Source organism: Capra hircus, chromosome 22, assembly GCF_001704415.2.
Source record: "Capra hircus breed San Clemente chromosome 22, ASM170441v1, whole genome shotgun sequence".
NCBI lineage: Eukaryota > Metazoa > Chordata > Mammalia > Artiodactyla > Bovidae > Capra > Capra hircus.
The window spans coordinates 43,035,787-43,058,147 of NC_030829.1; the positions used below are offsets into that span (position 1 = coordinate 43,035,787).

A 22,361-nucleotide genomic window follows, 5' to 3' on the forward strand; every position below is an offset into this window, starting at 1 on the left:
CTTCTCATCTTCCTGCCCAAATCTCTAAAAGCCATTTTGTTGTCGTTGTTTAGTTGCTAAGTCGGGTCCAACTCTTTGCAACCCCATGGACTGTAGCCTGCCAGACTCCTCTGTCCATGGATTTTCCCAGGCAAAATTACTGGAGTGGGTTACCTTTTCCTTCTCCAGGGGATCTTCCTGACCCAGGGATCCAACCCATATCTCTTGCACGGCAGGCAGATTCTTTACCGGTGGGAAGACAGGGAAGCCCCAAGAGCCATTTTACTTGGACTGAAATCCTACAGTTCTTGCAAAACCTTCCTTTCACGGGGCCACACAACTCTCACAAACATTAAATAAAATCAGATTGAATCATGGATCTCCCCAAAGGCTTAATTCTGTCCTTTCAGTCCAAAGACTGACCCATCCCAGCAGATCTGCAACTGCTTTTCTGGCAATACGCTGCTAGCATTTGGTGTGTTAAATTGCATATAGCAAAACTTGCCTTAAAAATTATGTTATTCAAACCAGACTTGGCTTTAATTACGCCCATCAGAGTTGTTGGTGAGCTGGAATCTGGGTGTGTCCAGGGACAGCTAACTGCCAAATCCCCAAACCTGGCAGAATTCCCCACTGTCCCCTGCCTCCTTGTCCTCCCACCCACACACAGAAGGCTCCACACCCCAGGTGCTCTCTGGGGTGGACCATTTCCGAGTTCATCAGTTTCCAGGAGAAGGCATATGGTATGTGATCACAGCAGAAATGACCAGATGTCAGGGCTGGCTTCCTGCTGGGTTAAGAGTGACGGTAGAGACTGATGCCTAGATTAAGTGGACCAGTTTCCTCATCCGAGTGACAAAAACAGGGGATCCTAAAAACTAGCTCATTTCCTTCATTCCCTCGGGGAATAAAACCCATGATCTTCAGTTCCTCAGAGAAGTGAAAGCAGCAACAAGGAATCCAGTATTTCTTGCTATCAGCAAGCTTTACAAGTCAGCAGAGTCTGGGCAGGTGGCCCAGAGCCCGCTCTCTAGACACTGCTACCCTCTCTCCGAGCCCTGAAGTCAGAGGAGCCACGATGCCTCTGCCGCTGGCCTGCCTGCTGCTTCTCCTCCTCTCCACCCACAGTGCCCTGGCCCTCAAGATCTGCTCCTTCAATGTGAGGTCCTTTGGGGAATCCAAGAAGGCAAACTGTAATGCAATGGATGTCATTGTGAAGGTGAGCCCATTTTCCTGTTAGAAGGACTGCTGGATACCCTCACGCTTTCTCTAAAGCTTTTGGACTTTTAAGAGACTCAAGAGTTGTTTAACTGAAGTTAGCCCCTAGGGAGAAGGAAGCTTGTGCACTCTCTCCCACCCCTTCCACTCCTCTCCCTCTCTTTTTCCTTCTCTCCCCCTCCAGCCATCAACCTTTTTCCAACTCCCAAGTCTAATCTTTCTCCCCACTTAGCTAAGACTTCCCTTGGGTAATCTGATCAATGTCTTGAGACTCTGTTCACATTCTTCCGGTGTCAGTTGATTCTCTTTATCCTATGCTAGCTGCTGCTGCTGCTAAGTCGCTTCAGTCGTGTCCGACCCTGTGTGACCCCATAGATGGCAGCCCACCAGGCTCCCCTGTCCCTGGGATTCTCCAGGCAAGAACACTGGAGTGGGTTGCCATTTCCTTCTCCAGTGCATGAAAGTGAAAAGTCAAAGTGAAGTCGCTCAGTCGTGTCTGACTCAGCGACCCCACGGACTGCAGCCCACCAGGCTCCTCCGTCCATGGGATTTTCCAGGCAAGAGTACTGGAGTGGGGTGCCATTGCCTTCTCCACTTTATCCTATAGGTTAATTTATGTTTGATGCTGGGGCTGAAACCCTTCCCAAGACTCTGGGTTTTATTACCTTAGAAAACCCCAGAGACACCACGTTCTGGTGGGAGCACCAGGGGCCCTATGCTCACCTTTCACCAGGCAGCCAGACGCACCAGCTCTGCCAGTCCCTTCTCCCTGAGCCCCTAAGCGCCTTTCAGTAAGATGGTCCTCACACAACCTGGCCGGCAGTGCAGGCTTACTGTGGAAATATAATGAGTCCACGGTAAGAGCTCACACTGACAGGGCCTTTGCTAGGCCCACTCTGTGCCAGTCACTGTATTAGGCATTTTATATTAAGACAACTTATTTAACTTAAGTAAGCCGTGATCACATCTGTCACGTCTTCATAAACACTATCACCTCCTCACCTACAATTTCCTCCCCATCAGTTTTTTTTGTAAAATAACATCATAATTTTTTTTAATTAGGACAGTAATGTTTAAAATTATAAACTTATATTTTACAAATTAATTTTATTAAACTAAAAATAGTCAATATGGACTATTATGAAAATACAGAAACATATAAAGAAGTATCCTATCACTTGAAGGTAACAGTTGTTGGCACTTGGGTAACTTTGCTGTGGATGTTTTTCTATCCATAAATAATACATAAACAGGCATCTATTTTGCAGCATGGAGATACCCTATTCTGCTTTTATATAAAAAGTATTTCATACGTTGTTAATATTCTTTTAAAACACAACTTTTAATGCCTTATGCTGCGTTTCCAATGTGTTTCATTCAATGCTTCCCTATCTGGGGATGCTTAGGATATTTCCAGTTTTTCTGTTGCAATACATCTTCCTCTTTGGTTTGCATAAGTAATAATAAGGGCTTCCCAGGTGGCTCAGTAGTAAAGAATCCATCTGTGAAGAAGCAGATGTGGGTTCAATTCCTGGGTCAGGAACATCCCCAAGAGAAGGAAATGGCAACTCACTCCAGTATTCTTGCCTGGGAAATCCCATACAGTAATAATAATAACAACATTTTATTGTTTGCCTCCTACATGGCTTGCCCTGTTCTAAGGATTCATTTGTCCTTCAACAATCCTGTAAGGGAATGACTGTTATTACGCCCATTTACAGATAAGGAAACTGAGATGTAGAGTAATAGCAGAAACTTTTTTACAGTGGAAGACATTCCTCAAAGTGAGAAAACTAGATCAAGTATTAAAGCATTTCCCTGGTGACTCAGATGGTAAAGAATCTGCCCACAGTGCAGGAGACGCAGGTTAGATCCCTAGGTTGGGAAGATCTCCTGAAGACGGGATCTTCTACCCACTCCAGTATTCTTGCCTGGAAAATTCCATGGACAGAAGAGCCTAGAGGGCTACAGTCCATGGGGTCGCAGAGTCAGACACAACTGAGTGACTAACATTTTCTTTCCCTTTTCATATACATATTCTAAAGTGCTTTCCAGAAAGATCTGACGGTGGTTAAGTGACTAAATCAGGAGGCTGGCTGGGAGAACAGCACCCAGCTCTCCTTGGTGAACCCGACAAGTCTGATGCCGTGATGTGCAAGCCTGCTGATGGAAGCATGCAGACTCTGACACAGTCTTCCTCCTCTGTCACTACACTGGTATATCTTCAGCCCCTGGCACTTGTTAATGGCACCAGGCCAGTGTCGGTGGCCGTCTCTGCTCTGCCCTTTTTAGAGAGGAAGCTAGAATATATATGTGCTCTGGAAGTAGGACCAGTGGCATAATCCCCTTGCTCCTCTGGAAGTGATGTGAAAAGACAAAATGAACACTGAGGATGCTCTGTCCTTGACCACCAAATTCCAGCCCACTAGGATTCCATACAAAGGAAGGTCCCAGTGGCCTCCAGTGGGTGTTGACACCCTGGTCCTCAGCTTACTGCTCATTCTGAAGGGGACCCTCCTGTATTCTTTACCCACTGAGTTCTTCTTTTTTTCTTTGTTTAATCACTCCCTATGGCAGGCATTTGGGATCTTAGTTCCCTGACAAGGGGTGGAACCTGTGACCTCTGCAGAGGAAGCACAGAGTTCTAACCACTAGACCGCCAGGAAACTCCCCACACTGAATTATTTCTTGCCTCTCAGGGCTTGTTCAAAAGTATCCTCCGTGGAGTCTTCCATGATCCTCTGGGCAGATGTAACTATTCCTCAACACTCTCACGGGCCTGACTTTGATTCAGCACAATTGCCTTGGTCTCTCACTGTAGCTAGTCCTTTCCATTTGTCTTCTTCACTGATAACCAGTCTTTGAGGGAGGGATTGTATTTTAATATTACAGCATGGTGGGCTTTGCAGTCACATGAACCTGATTTCTCATCCTACTCTTATCACCTATACTGGCTTCATGACCTTAGTCACTCAGTCACTCTGAGCTGGGTTTCCTCCTATGCTTAATGAGTTCAAAATTACAGCTGTCTCAGAGCTGGTGAGGCTCTGAGTAGGCTCACAATAAATGTTCACTCTTACAATTATTATAATTATACTTCTTTATTTCTGCAGTATCCAGCCTGGTATTTTTTATTTACTAAGGCCTTAACAGATATATTTATTATTATTATTGTAATTATTCAAACAAAGCCAACTTGCAGGACTTACAGGGGTCATGTGCTTTTGGTCTGGATTCTGGTTGCCTAGGTTCACATTCTGGCTCAGCCACTTTCTAGCTGGGTGATTCTGGATAGTATCTCAGCTTTCCCAGAAAGAACCTCAGGCTCTTTGTCTTTACAATGTATATCATAATAGTACTTACCTCAGTGAGTGAGTGAAGTCACTCAGTGGTGTCTGACTCTTTGTGACCCCATGGACTGTAGCCTACCATGCTCAGGGAGTCCATCATTTATTTCAGAGAAGAGGATAGTTAATTTAACAAAGCACTCAATCTGATACTTAAAACATATTAAGTGCCCCCCAAATAATAAAACAATCAATCAATCTAATCGAAAAATGGGCAGACAATCTAAACAGATATTTCTCTAAAGAAGACGTACAGATGGCCAACGGACACATGAAAATATGCCCAATGTTGCTAATTATTAGAGAAATGCAAATCAAAACTGCAGTCACTCTAGTCAGAATGGCCATCATTAAAAGGTCAACAAACAGCAAATGCTAGAAAGGATGTGGAGGAAAGGGAACCCCCTGACATTGTTGGTGGCTCAGATGGTAAAGAATCTGCCTGTAGTGTGGGAGACCCGGGTTTGATCCCAGGGTTCGATCTCCTGGAGAAGGGAATGGCAACCCACCCCAGTATTCTTGCCTAGAGAATTTCATGGATAGAGGAACCTGCTGGGCTGCAAACAGTGGTACATGACTGAGTGACTAAAACTTTCACTTTCACTTTCGTATGTATAACTGACTCACTGTGCTGTACAGCAGAAATTAACACCACACTGTAAATCAACTACAATGAAAAAAAAAAAGAGTAAGTGCCCATTAAAAGGTTTCATTATTTGTAGTAAATGGCCTCACACCCCTGGGGAATTCTCTCTCTGCAGGTCATCAAACGCTGTGATATCATACTCCTGATGGAAATCAAGGACAGCAACAACAGGATCTGTCCCACTCTGATGGAGAAGCTAAATGGGTAAAGATGGGGCCCCTGGACCCTCTGCTGGCTCAAAGCCAGGTGCAAGGACATCTGAAAATCCCCTGGGAACTGAAACTAGTGTGAGGACCAGCACTGGCTCAGACCACCAGGTCACATGGCCAACATTGCCCAGGCTTTCAATTTTATTAACTGTGGTCCTGAGAATTTTCAACCAGCTAGTTTTAATATGATAAAACAAAAGAGGGAAATGCGTGAGGAATCAGGACTGAGAGAAACGAAACAGACTAGAAGCTGAGCTGAAGTACTGTTACAAAGAAAAGATTGACTGCAAATATAAAAACATGATATGCCCATGGGCTGGAATATTACACTGCGATTAAAGTCATGGTTACTACACAGTAGCTTAGAGCTAAATATTCCAGCATGGAAAGATGGCTACAATACATGGCAAAAAGCAAGTTCAGAACTATACGTAGAAGAGCCCATTTTAGTAATCACACTACGTCATACATGAATAAGGGTGTGGCTGAGTTCGCATGGGCATAAAAGAAAGACAGGAAGGATGTGCTCAACTGTTGAGAGTGGTTACTTCTGGGGCGTGGTGGGTATGACTGGAAGACCACTTGGAAGGGGGGTGTAAAGAAATGGGAAACACTTGCTTTTTATTTTATATACTTCTGTCAGTTCAGTTCAGTTGCTCAGTTGTGTCTGGCTCTTTGCAACCCCGTGGACATATACCCTATGGACATAAACCTCTGTATGATTTGAGTATTTTACAAAGTCTGAACTTGACTATTTGATTTGAATTTTTGCGTATTTTACAAAAAGTCTGAAGGCTGAGAGAAACAGCCTTCGATGCTCTCCTTCACAAAGAGAGGCCCTTGGGCTGATGGCAACCACCCCTCTCTGGGCCTCAGTTTCTCATCTGAGAGTCCAGACTTGGAGCAGAGCATCTCCTTTTTAGCCTCGCAGGTCTGCTCTTGACAATGACAGAGGGAATGAAGCCCAGGCGCTAGGCACCTCCACTCAGCTCAGACCACATTGGCTTGGATTCTGGCTCGGCTATGACCTTGGACAAGTTACTGAACCTCATTGTACCTCATTTTCCCCATCTTAAATAAAGCTAATAATAGAACTCATCTTCCTGGGATGTGGTGATAATTAAATCAAATCATGCATGTACATGGTTAAGCTGTGCCTGGTATGGAGCAGTGGCAACTAGTGCTGGGATGTTCACCTCTAGTAAAAGGAAGGGGCTGTATGTAATGGCAAGTGATGATCCAGAAGGCCAAGGAAACAGCTACTGACAGACTGTAACCGCGCCACAAAGGCCAGGCATCCTGTTTCTCAGTTTACGTGTGCTACCTCATTCACTCCTCACAACTCTGTAGAGCGGGTTCTACCACTGCTTCCCTTATAGCTGAGGGACCAAGACACAGACAGCAAGGATCTGCCAAGGCAACCCAGCCAGTAAGTGGCCAAACCTACCTGTGTACCTGGGTGGTGTCTGACTCCAAGCCAATGCTCTAGTCTGAGTCCCCTCGGCCTTCTCTGAAGTGGCCCAGGCCACTTTTCAGAAGTATGGGGGACTGAGGGGACAGCAGTTACAGGCACCACTTGCCGCTGGTCTGGATTAACCCCTCCCACCCTCAGGGGTCTCAGTTCTCCCCACCCTCCCTAGACTGTGCTGTGGACTCCAAGCAGAGCCAGGCCTGTTTGTCTCCTAATTCTCTGTAAGCCAGGAAGGGCCTTCGTCACTTCATAGCTGAGTCATTGCAAGCAGTTTGCCAACCCAAGACTTGGCAGGCTAGATTTAGAACAGAGCCAGTCTTTCCAAATTGGAAGCCCAGCAGAATCCACTGTCTGCGCTCCTGGGGGCCCCATAGCCAGATCTGCCTTAGAATATTAATTTCCAGGAATTTCTGCGGGCTCTAAGTTGGCCCCTAAAAGCCCCCTCTGGTTTCTCCCAATGGAATCTGAGGATATGCCACAGCTTAGACATACCCCCAGATGTTCTAGAGGGAAGATGAAGTAGACTCTGCCCAGGGTGGAGTTATCAGCAGGTTTGGCACATACATGTGAGAGTCAAGTCTTCCTGATAAGGGTGAGGCAGAGGATCAATGGGACTTTATGACTGTATCTTCAGCCGCCAGAACAGAAACAATAGCTATTTGGAATCACAGTTTCAGGACTTGTGAGAAAAATGCCTGGAGGTTTTCAGAGCAGAAAAGAAATGTCCGACAAAAATCTTAGTAGGTCAGCCATAAAAAGGAATGCATTTGAGTCAGTTCTAATGAGGTGGATGAACCTAGAATCTATTATACAGAGTGAAGTGAGTCAGAAAGAGAAAGATAAATACCGTATTCTAACACACATATACAGAATCTAGAAAATTTACTTACAGGGCAACAATGGAGAAACAGACATAGAGAATAGATTTACGGACATGGGGAGAGGGGAGGAGAGGGTGAGATGTATGGAAAGAGAAAAAAGGAAACTTACGTTACCATATGTAAAATAGATAGCCAACAGGAATTTGCTGTATGGCTCAAGAAACTCAAACAGGGGCTCTGTATCAACCTAAAGGAGTGGAAGACAGGAGGGAGCTTCAAAAGGGAGGGGATATATGTCTACCTATGGCTGATTAATGTTGAGGTTTGACAGAAAACAGCAAAATTCTATAAAGCAATTATTCTTCAATAAAAAATAAATATAATTTTTAAAAAATCTTAATAGGAATCATGCATATGATAAATGCTCAGGAGTAACCTGGTGAAGTTTATTCTACCAGGAAGCATGAGGTGCAGTCCAGCCACGGGCCAGAACAACCTTCGGGGCTGACTGTGGCCTGAATCTTCTATGGTTTCAGTGATACAAAACAGGTGGATTTGGGGGTGAGTAGGATCTTAATTGTTCTTGCCTGGAGAATCCCAGAGATGGCGGAGCCTGGTGGGCTGCCGTCTATGGGGTCGCACAGAGTCGGACACGACTGAAGCGACTTAGCAGCAGCAGCAGCAGCAGAATCTCAATTCAAATCCCAGCTCTGTACTTGCAAACTACAAAAATGGAGTAGCAATAGTACTCTTCTTATCAGGACAAGAAATAATGGCAGATGTCACATTCCCAGTCAGTGGTGGCCCTTCTTATGACACTCGAAGGTTATAATGAACAGAAGCCGTTCTATATGATGCCATTGGGCATATGGAAGCTGACTGGAGGGAGGGGAACCTAGGCAGAGAGAAATGTTTGTTCTTTAAGATGTAATGTAAAATCTTTTTGTTTTCCAGAAATTCAAGAAGAGACATAACATACAACTATGTGATTAGCGCTCGCCTTGGAAGAAACACATATAAAGAACAGTATGCCTTTCTCTATAAGTAAGTATAAATTATGCTTCCCGGAACATGGTTTACTTATCAATGTGACCGTGAATGGAATAAAAATCTTTTCCTCAAAACCAAATTTAGATGTCAAACCAGCTCTCAATATTGATCGAATTACTGAGCTGTTAAAAGTGGGGCTGATGGAAAGGATAATATTAACTCTTTAAAACTAATTAGCTAGATGACTTGGTGACCTGGTCAGGAAAGTCAAGAGTTCTTTATTCCTCATGGTCAAGTCCTGGCAGGGGTTGGAAACATGAATTGCCCAGCATGGCTGCTCTGGGACATCACATTCTCATTTTCTTCCTACTAATGATTTCTACTGAGTCTGACCTTTAAGTTTTGAGCTCCCCAGATATTCAGTTCCCCAAGGGCTCTGGCCCTTGAGGAGACTGACTGAGCCTTGTCCTCAGGTAAAAGATCCCTTCCGGCACTCAACTCTGCAGGGGAGGCCCATAAAGCTGTGGGAACATTCGTTTCTGCTTCTTCAAAGAAGTAAGAAGAAAGCCAACTCATCTAGAAGGACTGTCTTTTTTTCTTTTTTCTTCCAGAGAAAAGCTAGTGTCTGTAAAACAAAGCTACCTCTACCATGACTATCAGGCTGGAGACGCAGACGTGTTTTCCAGGGAACCCTTTGTGGTCTGGTTCCAGTCACCATACACCGGTGAGAGCCACAGGCCCCTCTCACCCCTCACTTCCCCAGCGAGCCCATGAATGGGCAGCAGCCCTGAGCTGTGACCTGTGATCCCAGGGTTTATGCAGCATCTTTAGGGAGGCATTTCGCTTGAGGTGACCATTAGGGGCTCCTAACACTTATGCGGAGGACACGGTATAGTTTGATGACACCAGGCTGGCTGCTTGGAATGCCACAGCTCAAGACCTCCTTGTCCTAGAAGCCACTTTCTGGAATCAATAATAACCTCTTACCTGGTAAGAGTAACCTTTGGAGCGTTTAGGTTGATGCCAATTATTTAGAAAAATCCCCCAGTCCCAATCAAGGACAGCTGTTCCTTCATTTGAAAAATCTGAACACTGGCCAACAAAGATGATCTCCCAACCTAGAGCCACACTGCCTCTCCAGTAATCACAGAGCACTCCCCCACAGACTGGGGGCGGAGAGGAAACCTAAAATATTGCACCCTGATCTCTGACAACAATAGTACTTGTATTAGTCACTAACAATTATTTATCCGTGATGAACGCCAGGTTCCTATCATCTTTGCAACACCCAACAAGATGGCAACTAGGATTGTCTCTGCTTTACCATAGAGGAAATTGAGGTTCAAATAGATGGAGTCACACACCCACGGTCATCCAGCAGTTATTGAAGTGGACAAACCAGGGCTGTAACATAAACTGCCATCTCAGGCGCCCACACTTTTAACCACCATGCAATACTCAATGGAAAGTCAAGAATTACTTTGATTTGTAGACTGGAACTACAGAGAATCAGATCTTTTTTTCAATACCCACTACATGGGTACTGGACAAGACAGAAAAGGTCCCTGTCCTTGTGCAGCAGGGGAGACAGATAATAACTAAACAGTCAGAGCTGTACTTATGAACACCTATATTTATATCACACAAATATTAACATCTTGAACTATGAAGTTAACTATTTCTGCACAGGGTTAATAGCTCAGAACAGAGTATTTCAGGAAAACAAACATGGAAGAACAGCAGGAGATTTTCAGTAGGAAACAAACAAACAAAAAACTGAGAAGGAGGTGGGGGCTATTGGTGAGGGCTTCTGGTGAGGAACCAGAAATGCCTTTCAGAGAGGACATTCAATAATAGTTTTTGTCACGCACATGATTCACATTCAGCTGACCTGGCAGTGTTAGGAGAGGCCCTTCCCACCAACCGATTCTTTCTTCTTTGAGAGAGTATTCAACCTTCATGAAGTGCTGAACAGACCTGTTTGTCTGGAGCTTCCACCCTTTCCTACTACCCTCCCCCCGCAACACCCACCCCCGCTGGGATGGCACCACAGCTCTGCCATGTTTGGAGTTTTCTCTCCATCTGAACAAGGAAATGTCTATGTCCCCTCTGTTTGGGATTAAAGAGGAAGGAGTTTGCCATTTATCTATCTTTTCTTCCTTCATTTATTCTCTCATTCATTCATGAGTTCAATCAACAAACATTTCTGAGCACCTCCAAGTGCCAGGCATGGTGCTAGGTTCTGGAGCCAAGAGGGTGAACAAGAAGATAAGTCTGCTCTCAGAGAGCTTAGGTTCCAGTGGGCCAAACTAAGAAGCCAAGCAGGTAATTTCAGAGCATGAAGGCAGTAAGCAGGGTTTACTGAATAGCAGAGTAAGGGGCCACCTTAGACTGGGCAACTGGGGGATGCCTCCCTGGAGGTGACAACGGTTCTGACCAGAAGCAGCCAGTCACAGATTGTTGGTGGAAAGGCATTCTGGCGGCAGGACACAGCGAGCACCCAAGCTCAGAAGCAGGAAAGGAGTTGGGATGTTCATGGGCCCAAAAAGAGGCTGGGGAGTGGGGAGGAGGAGGGAGGAGCAGAGTGAGAGAGAGGCTACTGAAGCAGGGCAGGTCTTGGAGGCAGGCTGCTGGCCTGATGGACTTCCCCCTGTGGGACTTGAGCAGTGATTGCCTAATAGACCCCAGCTCCTGAGAAGAGAGGGCACTCAGGTGCAGACCAAGGGAGAGCCTGAGGAGGAGGCATTCAGAAAGACACCTGCTGCTAGCAGGTGGGCAAGACACCCACCTCCTCTCACTCAGGCTCCCTCAGCCCCTCCTGCTGGGGAGGCCCACAAAGGGCCACTCTGCTTTTTAAATAAAATTGTTCAGGCTTCACCCCCTCCTTCTAATTACTAGAGGAGTATAAACTGAAATCTCTTTAATTTTATTTAGAAAAAGTTTTTTTTTTCCTTAGTATAAAGTCAAACAGGCTTAATGTTTTTTTTAAAAATAGAAAATACAAGGCATTTTTTTTAAATGAGAAAATAAAAACATCCACAATGCCAGTGAGGAACACTGTCTACCAGCTTTCTCTTAGTCAGGAAGGGCAACTGGGAGAAAAGAGGCTTTCGTGTGCTGAAAATGGCAGCCTAATGACCATAAGGTTATTTAAATCTCGACCACTGGAACTTCTGGAAATGGGGGACCCTAGATGACACAGTCCGTGCCTTTTGGGGGGACAGCCTGTTTCCCTGAAGCAGTGTTCATGGAATCTTGACAGAGGAAATGTGTGACCTCTGCCTCTTTCCTGTTCCTCAGCTGTCAAGGACTTCGTGATTGTCCCCCTGCACACCACCCCTGAGACATCCGTTAGAGAGATTGATGAGCTGGCTGATGTCTATACAGATGTGAAACGTCGCTGGAATGCAGAGGTGATGACTCTATGTCTGCTGAATTCCTATCTAGCAGGGGCAGAATCTGGTTCCTGAGAGGGGATGAGCAATTCTGAGGGAGGGTGAGGAGGCAGGGTCTGTGCAGACGACCACCACTTGAGAGCTTCATTTTAGGCCTTTTCTCAGCCCAAAATATCTTTCTGCTAAATGTGCCTGAGTACGCTCCCTGGGGGTCTTGGGAAATTCATACCCTGCTCCACAATGGCTGCCAACATTCACCGAGCAAATGAATAGCTGGTGTCAGGCACTATGCTAAGGCTGGACATGGATAAGTTTACTTAATCCTCCCAATCGCCAGATGAGTTAACGACTTTGATCATTCCAACTTCACAACTGAGAACAGTGAGACAAAGAGATGTCAGAAATCTTTCAGTTACAAGTGACAGAATTCCAAAATGGCTCATGAAAAGAAAGAGCAATTCATTGGTTCAAGGCAGAGTTGGACAACGCAATCGGGGCTTGGCTTGTCTCTCTCCACTCTCCACCTCTTAGCCTCCCATTCCCCTGATGGGCTCCATTTTCAGGCTGTCTCCACCCATACGATGGCAAGATAGTCACCAGCAGTTTGTAAAGCAACTGACAAATTTTCTGTCCCACAGTGGAACAAATACACTGGGACGGAGTCTCATTGACTAAGTCTGGATCACATGTTCATCCCTGAACCAATCACTGATCAGGTGGTTGAGATGCTCTGATTGGTTAAGTCTGTGTCAGTTCCACCCCAACCTCATGGACCAAGGTAGAGGAGGAAGATGGTTTCTCAAAGAAACTGGGGGTGCTTTCACAGAAGGGGAATAACAATATGGCCACCACCCCTCTTGGCCTCAATTATTTCCTTATCTGGAAAACAGCGGTGGCACCCCACCCTCCACCCCCAGACGCTGTGAGGTGTATGAAAGTGTGTGGCACATACGGAAGCGATCCAGAGGGCTCTTCCTCGTTCTTCTTTCTCCTTTTAATATGTGACTCCAATGATACAATCCCTCCACCTCAGTTCTGCAGCTCAAAGTGCAAAATCAGTCCAGTAAAGTGTGGACACAGAGCTGGGTCATGGTGCATGCAGGGGTGTGTTTCACTGCTGATTTGTAAAAGGCTGGGTACGAAAAACACTCACATGTTTCTAAATTATAAATTCCATTCACTCATTTGGCAAGAATTTATTGAGCATCTGTTAAATGCCAGGTACGGGGGAGGCCTCAGTGGTACAAAAGTGACCTAGAGGGGAAATTCTTGTGCTGAGCGAGGGAGGGACTTTCAGGGAGGATGATTTGGATTCAGTCCTTAACTTCACCACTTGAACTTCCAAGTCGAGTAGCCTACAGCAGGTCACTATACCCTCTACTCTTTCCACAGGCGACAAAGATCCCTTCTACCTCTTAGTGCTTATTGTGAGATTTAAAACAAACTTTATAAAACAGTTAATTTGGCCTGGCACACAGTAAGTGCTCAGGAAATCATGCCTTCATAAATAGAAGCTGCCTGACACTCCAGTTAAGGATGACATCCTGTCTTCAACTGCACCCACCAGTCTCAGGGAAAACTATGATACCCCAAGGTCAAAGAAAAATGTTTCTGAAGAAAACTCTGAGGTCAGCAACAGCACCAAACAATAGCACTAACAAGGAAATCTGTTTCTGCTCATAAGAATACTAAAATTCTTTCAAAAGCCCTACAGGAGAAATCACTTCCAAGACAGAAGACTGTGATGGTGGCATTAGGGCAGAGGGGGACAACTCATTCTATCAGCCCCTCCCTCTTCTCACTTCCTCCACAGGCAAAATTCCCACGAAGAGTTAAGTTCCCAGCTTCAAAACGAGAGAGGAAAGAGCAGTGCCAAAAGACACCTGAGTTCACTTTTCCTTTCTTGGAAACAAAAGGCATGGGTTCATTCAGATGTTTATACCCACAGAGAGAAAAGATGTGAGGGAATAACTGAGCTGTGTTCCTTCATCTGTAATCTGTACTCCAAATTGGAGTGACTCAGTGATTCAGAACAGGAGGGCGCAGCTACAACAAATATCCTTCTTCCCACTACGAACATCCTTCCTTGTATACTCACCCATCCAATACTCATCAGAACTGTGGCTCCGTTTTAAACTGTGGCCTCTTCTTTTAAAAAACAAAAAGAAATTAAGACCCTGTATTAGTCTCCTTGGGCTGCCATTAACAAGGTCCCAAAGACTGAGTGGCTTAAACAGCAAAAATTTCTGTCCTCACAGTTCTGGAGGCTGGATGTTCAAGACCAGAGTGGCAGCAGGGTTTGGCTTTCTCCTTGGTCTTCCCTCTGTGTCTACGTCTTAATCTTTTTTCATAAGGACACAAGTCGTATCAGAGTAGGCCCACCCTATATGTAACCTCATTTTATCTGTATCAACTCTTTAAAGGTCACTTGCAAATACAGTCTGAGATACTGGGGGTTAGAACATAGGAGTCTGAGGGGACACATTTAGCTGATAACTGAACTCATCATTTACTGGGTGTGCAAGGAGGAGTCCCTGCTACCAGCTCTGCGTGAAAGTGTTAGACAACAATGCCTACCCATAGGAGATGGTTACAAATCCTGTCTTTCAGAATTTCATTTTCATGGGTGACTTCAACGCCGGCTGCAGCTATGTCCCCAAGAAGGCCTGGAAGGACATCCGCCTGAGGACGGACCCCAAGTTCGTTTGGCTGATCGGGGACCAAGAGGACACCACGGTCAAGAAGAGCACAAACTGTGCCTATGACAGGTAGGAGGCGTCTGCCAGACCACCATGAGCCCACACAGTGCTTGGTGCGCGTTGGGAAAGGCGGCTCCTCCTGGGCAGATGAAGCTCCTGCTTGGAGAGCCGAGCTGCTCTGACTTTAGGCCCCTCCACTGGGTACTTTGTGAAGCATGCAAACTGAATGGCCATATATGGTGGCCTTAAACACATAGCTTAGCAGTGGCAAGAGCGGGCTTTGCTGTTGGACGGGCCTGGATTCAAATTCTGTCTCTACCACTTAGTAAGTCAGGGACCAAGAGAGCTAAGCTCTTTGTGTCTTTGTTCCCTTACTGGTGAAACAGATTATATTAAACATGAGGTTTAAACAAAGTAAAATGTATAAATCTTATAAATCTTCTAACACAGTATCTGGAATATGGTTAAGTGCTCAATATATTCACTGGCTGTTAAGTACTACATCACAAAGCCATACTGCAATGTATTCACTCAATTCTCTGTCACTGGGCATATTAGGTCATTACCAAGGGTTTGCTATTAAAAGCAAAGCTGTAATGAACCCCCTATATATATATACATATATATATATATGCATTTTGTATTTATGATTCCCTCAGGATAAAAGTCTAAAAATGAGAGTAGTTACTGCAAGACAATGTAATCTTCTAATGCTTTACCATACACTGGGGGGAGGGGAGGGGTGGATGGGCTGCACTGTGCTGCTTGCAGGATCTAAGTTCCCTGACCAGGGATTGAACCTGGGCCACGGCAGTAAAAGCGCTGAGTCCTAACCACTGGACTGCCAGGGAATTCCCGTGCTGTCCTGTGCTTAGTGGCTTAGTTGTGTTCGACTCTTTGCAACTCCATGGACGTAGCTCGCCAGGTTCCTTTGTCCACGGGATTCTCCAGGCAAGAACACTGGAGTGGGTTGCCACCCCCCTCCTCCAAGGGGATCTTCCTGACCCAGGGATTGAACCCAGGTCTCCCGTATTGCAGGTGGATCTGCAATCTGGATCTGCAATCCTTTACCATTCTAAATGCAAATATATACATCTAAATAATAGCATTCTCTAGTATTTATAAACTATCCTTGGAGATTTTCAATCAGCTTTCAACTTTGCTTCTTAAGTTAGAAAGTGAGGAAGCACCTGAAGTGTGGGAACATTCATGACTGGCCCATCCACAGCAGAAACCGTGGGTGGGGAAGTCCCGAGGAGCTCGGGTCCTCAGAGCAGTTGCTAATTCCCCGAGCTCAGCAAGCCACCAAGGAAGCATGATATGGCCCAGAGGACAGTTCTCCCTTCTCTAGTTTTAAGTTCTGACTTTCATTTTCATCCCATGACCTCCTTTGTACCTCTAAGAACTTTGAGGGCTAGTGTGCCTTCTGCAGACTTCATCATTTCAGCTTCCCTAAATGGAAACAGCCCTGGCCCTGGGAAAAGCAGAACCAAGGTGGGGAGTTACAGGAGACTGAGCGGCCTGGGTACTGCCCCCTCCATCCTATTATGAGAGGCTACGTCAAAGCTGGTTGAAAAGGATCGCTTGCTCCCTCGCCCACTTGCATATGCCAGCTGTGTGGCTTTGGCAGGTTAAGTCCCTTCTGTGGCCCCATTTCTCTTCCCTGGCAGAGGAAAAGGAGGTGACTGAAAGCAATGCTGCAGAAGAACAGTGCATCTCAGGAAAAGATAGATTAGATGGGGCGGAGGAGCAGGTCAAAAAAGATGTTTACTAAAGGACTCCCAGATGTTTTTTTAAAAATTGTATTTTTAAAACATTTATTTTCATTTATTTATTTGGCTGCCCTGGATCTTAGCTACAATACACAGGATCTTCAATCTTCACTGTAGCATGTGGGATTTTTTTGTGTGTGTGTGTGGCATGCAAACGCTTAGTTGCGGCACGTGGGATCTAGTTCTCCGACCAGGGATCGAACCCAGGCCCCCTGCACTGGGATCACGAAGTCTTAGCCAGTGCACCACAAGGGAAGTCCCAAAAGGACCTCCAGTTTTACACACTTGTACGCCAAAGGATGACAGGATTACATGATTTTTTAAACATTACTTTCTTGTTTCGGTGCTCTGAATTTTCTGTGTTTTCCGTGACAGTATATATCTCTTATGGTTTGTAAAGAGGCATAAAGGGAGAAGACGAAAGGGCCTCAGTGGCAGTCTTTGTTCTGTGTGCTGCGTGCTGGTGGACACGCCAAGATGCTCAGAGCCGGCTGGGCATTAGAGCAGCCTCAGGAAGCTTAGTGCAATCCCCTCACTTGCCCACACACAAAACTAACACAAGTCCAAAATAGGGCAGCCCTAACTATGCTGTTCTTCACACTCTGGGTCTGAAAGGACGGCTTCAAGAAATCTCTGCCTGAATGCCAAGTTTACTTATGGAGACGAGGTCAAAATTAGTTCCCTGACCAGGGATTGAACCTGGACCACGGCAGTAAGGCAATGGCACCCCACTCCCGTCCTCTTGCCTGGAAAATCCCATGGACGGAGGAGGCTGGTAGGCTGCAGTCCATGGGATCGCAAAGAGTCGGACACGACTGAGTGATTTCACTTTGACTCTTCACTTTCATGCATTGGAGAAGGAAATGGCAACCCGCTCCAGCGTTCTTGCCTGGAGAATCCCAGGGACGGGGGAGCCTGGTGGGCTGCCGTCTATGGGGTCGCACAGAGTCGGACACCACTGAAGCGACTTAGCAGCAGCAGCAGCAGCAGCAGCAGCAGGCAGCAAAAGCGCTGAGTCCTAACCACTGGACTGCCAGGGAATTCCTGTGCTGTCCTGTGCTTAGTGGCTCAGTTGTGTTCGACTCTCTGCAACTCCATGGACTTTGTCAGGCGGTGTTGGCAGCCAACAAAGGAAACCAGGCCAGCCGGCTGGAATCGGGGAAGGCTCAGTGGACAGCCATGGGCGGGCAGTCCGACCCAGACTGTCACTCTTCAGCCAGTTGGTCAGGGCCATGAAGACTCTAACCACGTCCCCACATTTGAGATATATCGGACTCCATTTAACCACCTCTAATGGCAATCCACTGCAGTACTATTGCCTGGAAAATCCCATGGACAGAGGAGCCTGTAGGTTACAGTACACGGGGTCGCAAAGAGTCAGACACGACTGAGCAACTTCACTTTCCCTTCCTTTTCCTTTCCTATTCTCTGTCAGCAGGCATAGCGACAGTACTATAGTTTTTTTTTCCTCTGTGTTAGTCTTTAAATCTATTCCATTATTACTGAAATAAAATTAATTTCAAGACAAAATTTCACAAAACTGAAGGCAAGGAAACAGCATTACTTGTCATCAATCAAAAAATAATTGTAAAAGTAAGCCCAATGAAAACCAAAAAATGTTAAATTATGCCTTCATTCTGTTGTCAGCAGAATACCCTGTCAGATGAAATAGGAGTGTAGGAAAATATTAAAGATAAGCCAGGACCTTTCGGAGGCCTGGCGTGCTGCGATTCATGGGGTCGCAAAGAGTCGGACACAACTGAGCGACTGAACTGAACTGAACTGAGGACCTTTTTCTATAATTGAATCAGGGAAAGTGAAAATAACTGCAAAGGAAACATCTTTCAGTACTCCAGCCATTGCTCTGTGCCGAGGTGTCTACATCCTGCCCACTGCCAGGGCTCCTGCTTGGACAGGGGACATTGTCCTGGTGCCCACAGGCCACAGCAGGGATGACCCTGTTTTTCAACCACAGGTGCTGTGGTGAGGGTCTTTGTCAGGGAGGGGGAAATGCCCCCTTCAACCCCACTTGAGTTCTTGTGGCTGGACTGACAATAAAGTTGGCACAATAGTGATTACTAGGAGAAAAAGAAACAAATCTTAATTTGTACACACAGAGGTCTTATAGAAATGGGACCTAAGTAGTGGTCAAGTTGCAGAAATATCTCTTTTGACCCACCTCCTAGAGTAATGAAAATAAAAACAAGAATAAGCAAATGGAATCTAATTAAACTTAAAAGCTTTTGCACAGCAAAGGAAACCATAAACAAAACAAAGGAAACAAAACCTAAAACAAAACAAAATGAGACAACCTTCAGAATGGGAGAAAATATTTACAAAGTGACTGACAAGGGATTAATCTGCAAAATATACAAACAGCTCATGTAGCTCTACGTCAAAAAAAACAAATCAAACAACGGGGAGAAGATCTAAATAGACATTTCTCCAAAGAAGACATACAGATGGCCAAAAAGCACATGAAAAGATGCTCAACACCACGAATTATCAGAGAAATGCAAGCCAAAACTACAAAGAGGTATCGCTTCACAAGGGTCAGAATGGCCATCATCAAAAAGTCTACAAATAATAAATGTTGGAGAGCGTATTGAGAAAAGGGAACTCTCCTCCACTGTTGGTGGGAATGTAAATTGGTACAACCACTATGGAGAACAGTATGGATGCTCCCTAAAAAAACTACAGATAGAACTACCATCAGTTCAGTTCTGTTCAGCCGCTCAGTCGTGTCCGACTCTTTGCGACCCCGTGAATCGCAGCACGCCAGGCCTCCCTGTCCATCACCAACTCCCGGAGTTCACTCAAACTCACGTCCATCTGATCCAGCAATTCCAGTCCTGGGCATATATCCAGAGAAAACCATAACCCTAAAGGATACATGCACTCCAATGTTCTTTGCAGCATTGTTTACAAAAGCCGAGTCAAGGAAACAACCTCAATGTCCATCGTCAGAGGAACACATGAAGAAGATGCGGTATGTGTGTACACAATGGAATATTACTCAGCCGTACGCAGTGAAATAATGCTGTTCGCAGCAACATGGGCGGACCTAGAGATGCTCATATTAAGCGAGGCAAACCAGACAAAGACAAACACCATATGATATCACTCATGTGGAATCCAATTAAAAAAATAAAGACACAAATGAACTTATTCACAAAACAGAAACAGACTTACAGATCTCTAAAACAAACTTACTGTTACCAAAGGGGAAATGTGGGAGACAGGGATAAATCAAGTGCTTGGAATGAACACACACACTACTATAAGATAGATAACCAAGGAGGAACTACTGTATAGTACAGGGGGCTCTACTCAATACTTTGTGATAACCTCTATGAGATAAGACTCTAAAAAGGAATGAATATTTGTATAACTGAATCACTTTGCAGTATACCTGAAATTAACACAACACTGGAAATCAAATGCACTCCAATAAAACTAATTTTTTTTTTTACAGTGGTCAAAACAGAAGGCTTTTTAATAATCTTTAGACAAAGAACAAATTTGCAAGAAATTAAGAGGACAAAAAACTCAGGTTTGGGTGCTCAATTAGTGAAAAATTTAAACAGTGTTGGCTTGGGGGTAGTCAGTTAAAGAAGTAACAGAGTTTGTTTATACAGAAGTGTTGGCCTGAATTCCCTGTTTCTGGAGATAAGGGTGCCTGTCCTTCCTTCTACCTCCAGATGCAGGGAGTGTACCTTTCACAGGGGAGATTTATTTCCTGTTTTCAAGGAGACAGAAAGGAGTGTTCCTCTTGCATTAGCTGTTTCTTAAGTAATTTTAATTCAAAATAATCATATGCCATTGTGGCCTATTTTGGGGGTGGCCTATTCTGAGCTTCAGCACAAGCTAAAACCAGGGCTGGACTTTTGAACTCCATGTGAAAGGGCCAAGCAGTTCAGTCATTCCAAAGGTCAAGCAAGAAGCCTGGTTTGATCTCAGATAACAACAGGGTGGATTAATGGGATTCTTTTCCCTCTCCTTCTCCAGGATCGTGCTTAGAGGACAAGAGATTGTCAACTCTGTTGTTCCTCAATCAAACCACATCTTTGATTTCCAGAAAGCTTACAGGTTGTCTGAACAGAAGGTACAGCTGTCATCTCATCTTTCTGTGCCACTGTCCTGGGAAGATGGGTTGGTGTCACCCAGATGGTTTAGGTCACCAATGGAGACCTGACCCTGGGCCACTGGACCTTGAGTCTCAAAGCCTGTGATTCCATGACTTGTAAGACCTGCCTCAATTTCTGATTGAACTGGCCCAGGGATGATGCTCCCAGTGTGTGTTCCTTTGGGTGACTTGGGCCATTTCATTCTCAGCCTCCCTCAGCTTGAATTCATTTGTCACTAAAATCAAGGTGTCTCCTAATTCCCAAATCTATCTCCCTTTCCTCTACAGGCCCTGGATGTGAGTGACCACTTTCCAGTTGAATTTAAACTTCAGTCTTCGAGGGCCTTCACCAACAGCAAAAAATCTGTCTCTTCAAAGAAGAAAAAAAAGGCCAGTCGTGCCTAGATACAAGGGTGCCATTTTTATTAACTATTTCTTGCCTCTAAATAAAGCAGCTCCAACAGGTATGAACTGTTCCCTGTGCTCAGGAAACAAGACTGGCCCAAATGCTTCCATTTTTCAACTTGAATCTACTTCATCTTTTTTTTTTTTTTTTCACTTTTACTTTACAATACTGTATTGGTTTTGCCATACATTGACATGAATCCACCAAGAGTGTACATGAGTTCCCAAACATGAAAACCCCCCTCCCACCTTCCACCCCATATCATCTATCCAGAGAGATGATATGGGGTGGGAATCTACTTCATCTTAAGCCAAACTTGGAAGAGTGTCTTTTATTCTCCCTTTTGAGCCCAAACCTCCCCGAATGTCCAGAAAGGAAACTGGGGGCTTTATATTCTGACCCCAGCAGGTGTCACTGCTCAAACGGCTGAGAAGCCACACGAAGAGGAACATCAGCTTTCTGTCTTCACCATCCTGTTCTACAGGAAACGACCCCAAAGGCCAAAATGCCAAAGCTCCAACAGTACCCCATGATTTGGGCAATGAACTGCTTTAGGACCTGGCCCCCCTGTATGTGGTCAGGCCACCATCACATCTTGCAGGGATGCAGGATGAGGCCATTCCCACTGGTCTCCCTGCCTCCAAACAGTCCTCCAACTCAGCGAGCCCAGAAGTCACCAGTGTCATCCTTTGAAATTCCAATCTGACCACAGCCCAGCCCCATCCCCACCCCATCTTAAAATCCCTCAGGAGCTCCTGACACCGCGTGGTGAGCGCCCAGGGTGTCTGGATGCCCAGGAAGGTCTCTATTTCCTGGTTTCTCATGTCTGCCTTACCTTTGCCCACCATGGACTGTAGCCCAGCAGGACTGCCCCTTCCCTGCATGCCCCAAGCTCTCCCTCTTTCTGGGCTCAGCAACCGCCATACGCCATACTCCTCCTCTAACGTACACCGCATCATATGTTCACCAGGGCCACTATGTGGGCTCTGTGGGGGCCTGGCGGGACAAAGGCCCAGCAGGCTGGGAGGCACTGGAGGACCCTGTTATCTTTCCGCAGCTGGAGACCTGCAGAGGAGTGCAGCAGCAAGGCACCATTTCACCCATATCCACGGTGACCATTTTGGTTTGTTTTGCTTTGTCTTCCCTTATATTGTTTCTTTGAGTAGTACCTGAGCAGGACTAAGTCTGTAAGCAGTACCAAGAAAGAAGCAATGACAAGGGACCCTGCCCAGCCCTCCATCTCTGGTTTCCAGTCTCAGAAGGGGCCCCTCTTACCAGCTGA

At 45.6% G+C, this 22,361-nt stretch overlaps 1 protein-coding gene and 1 non-coding gene across 2 annotated transcripts; one reads left to right on the forward strand and one right to left on the reverse strand.

The window, feature by feature from the left end:
- DNASE1L3 (deoxyribonuclease 1 like 3) lies at positions 713 to 21,140 on the forward strand. The gene is made up of 8 exons (XM_005695793.3): positions 713 to 1,198; positions 5,306 to 5,394; positions 8,646 to 8,735; positions 9,293 to 9,405; positions 11,982 to 12,094; positions 14,687 to 14,844; positions 20,556 to 20,652; positions 20,962 to 21,140. Exons 1-8 carry the CDS (start codon positions 1,058 to 1,060, stop codon positions 21,076 to 21,078), a joined length of 918 nt encoding a protein of 305 aa, XP_005695850.1. The 5' UTR covers positions 713 to 1,057; the 3' UTR covers positions 21,079 to 21,140.
- Positions 15,555 to 15,626, reverse strand: TRNAK-UUU. Its single transcript has one exon. It is a non-coding gene; the product is annotated as a tRNA-Lys (tRNA).

Bases quoted from the DNA above. Each gene is read 5' to 3' on its own strand.
- DNASE1L3 (XM_005695793.3), top strand. From the start codon at position 1,058: ATGCCTCTGCCGCTGGCCTGCCTGCTGCTTCTCCTCCTCTCCACCCAC. The intron at 8,736-9,292 runs GTAAGTATAAAT...TTTTTCTTCCAG, and splicing joins CAGTATGCCTTTCTCTATAA to AGAAAAGCTAGTGTCTGTAA. The intron at 20,653-20,961 runs GTACAGCTGTCA...TTTCCTCTACAG, and splicing joins ACAGGTTGTCTGAACAGAAG to GCCCTGGATGTGAGTGACCA.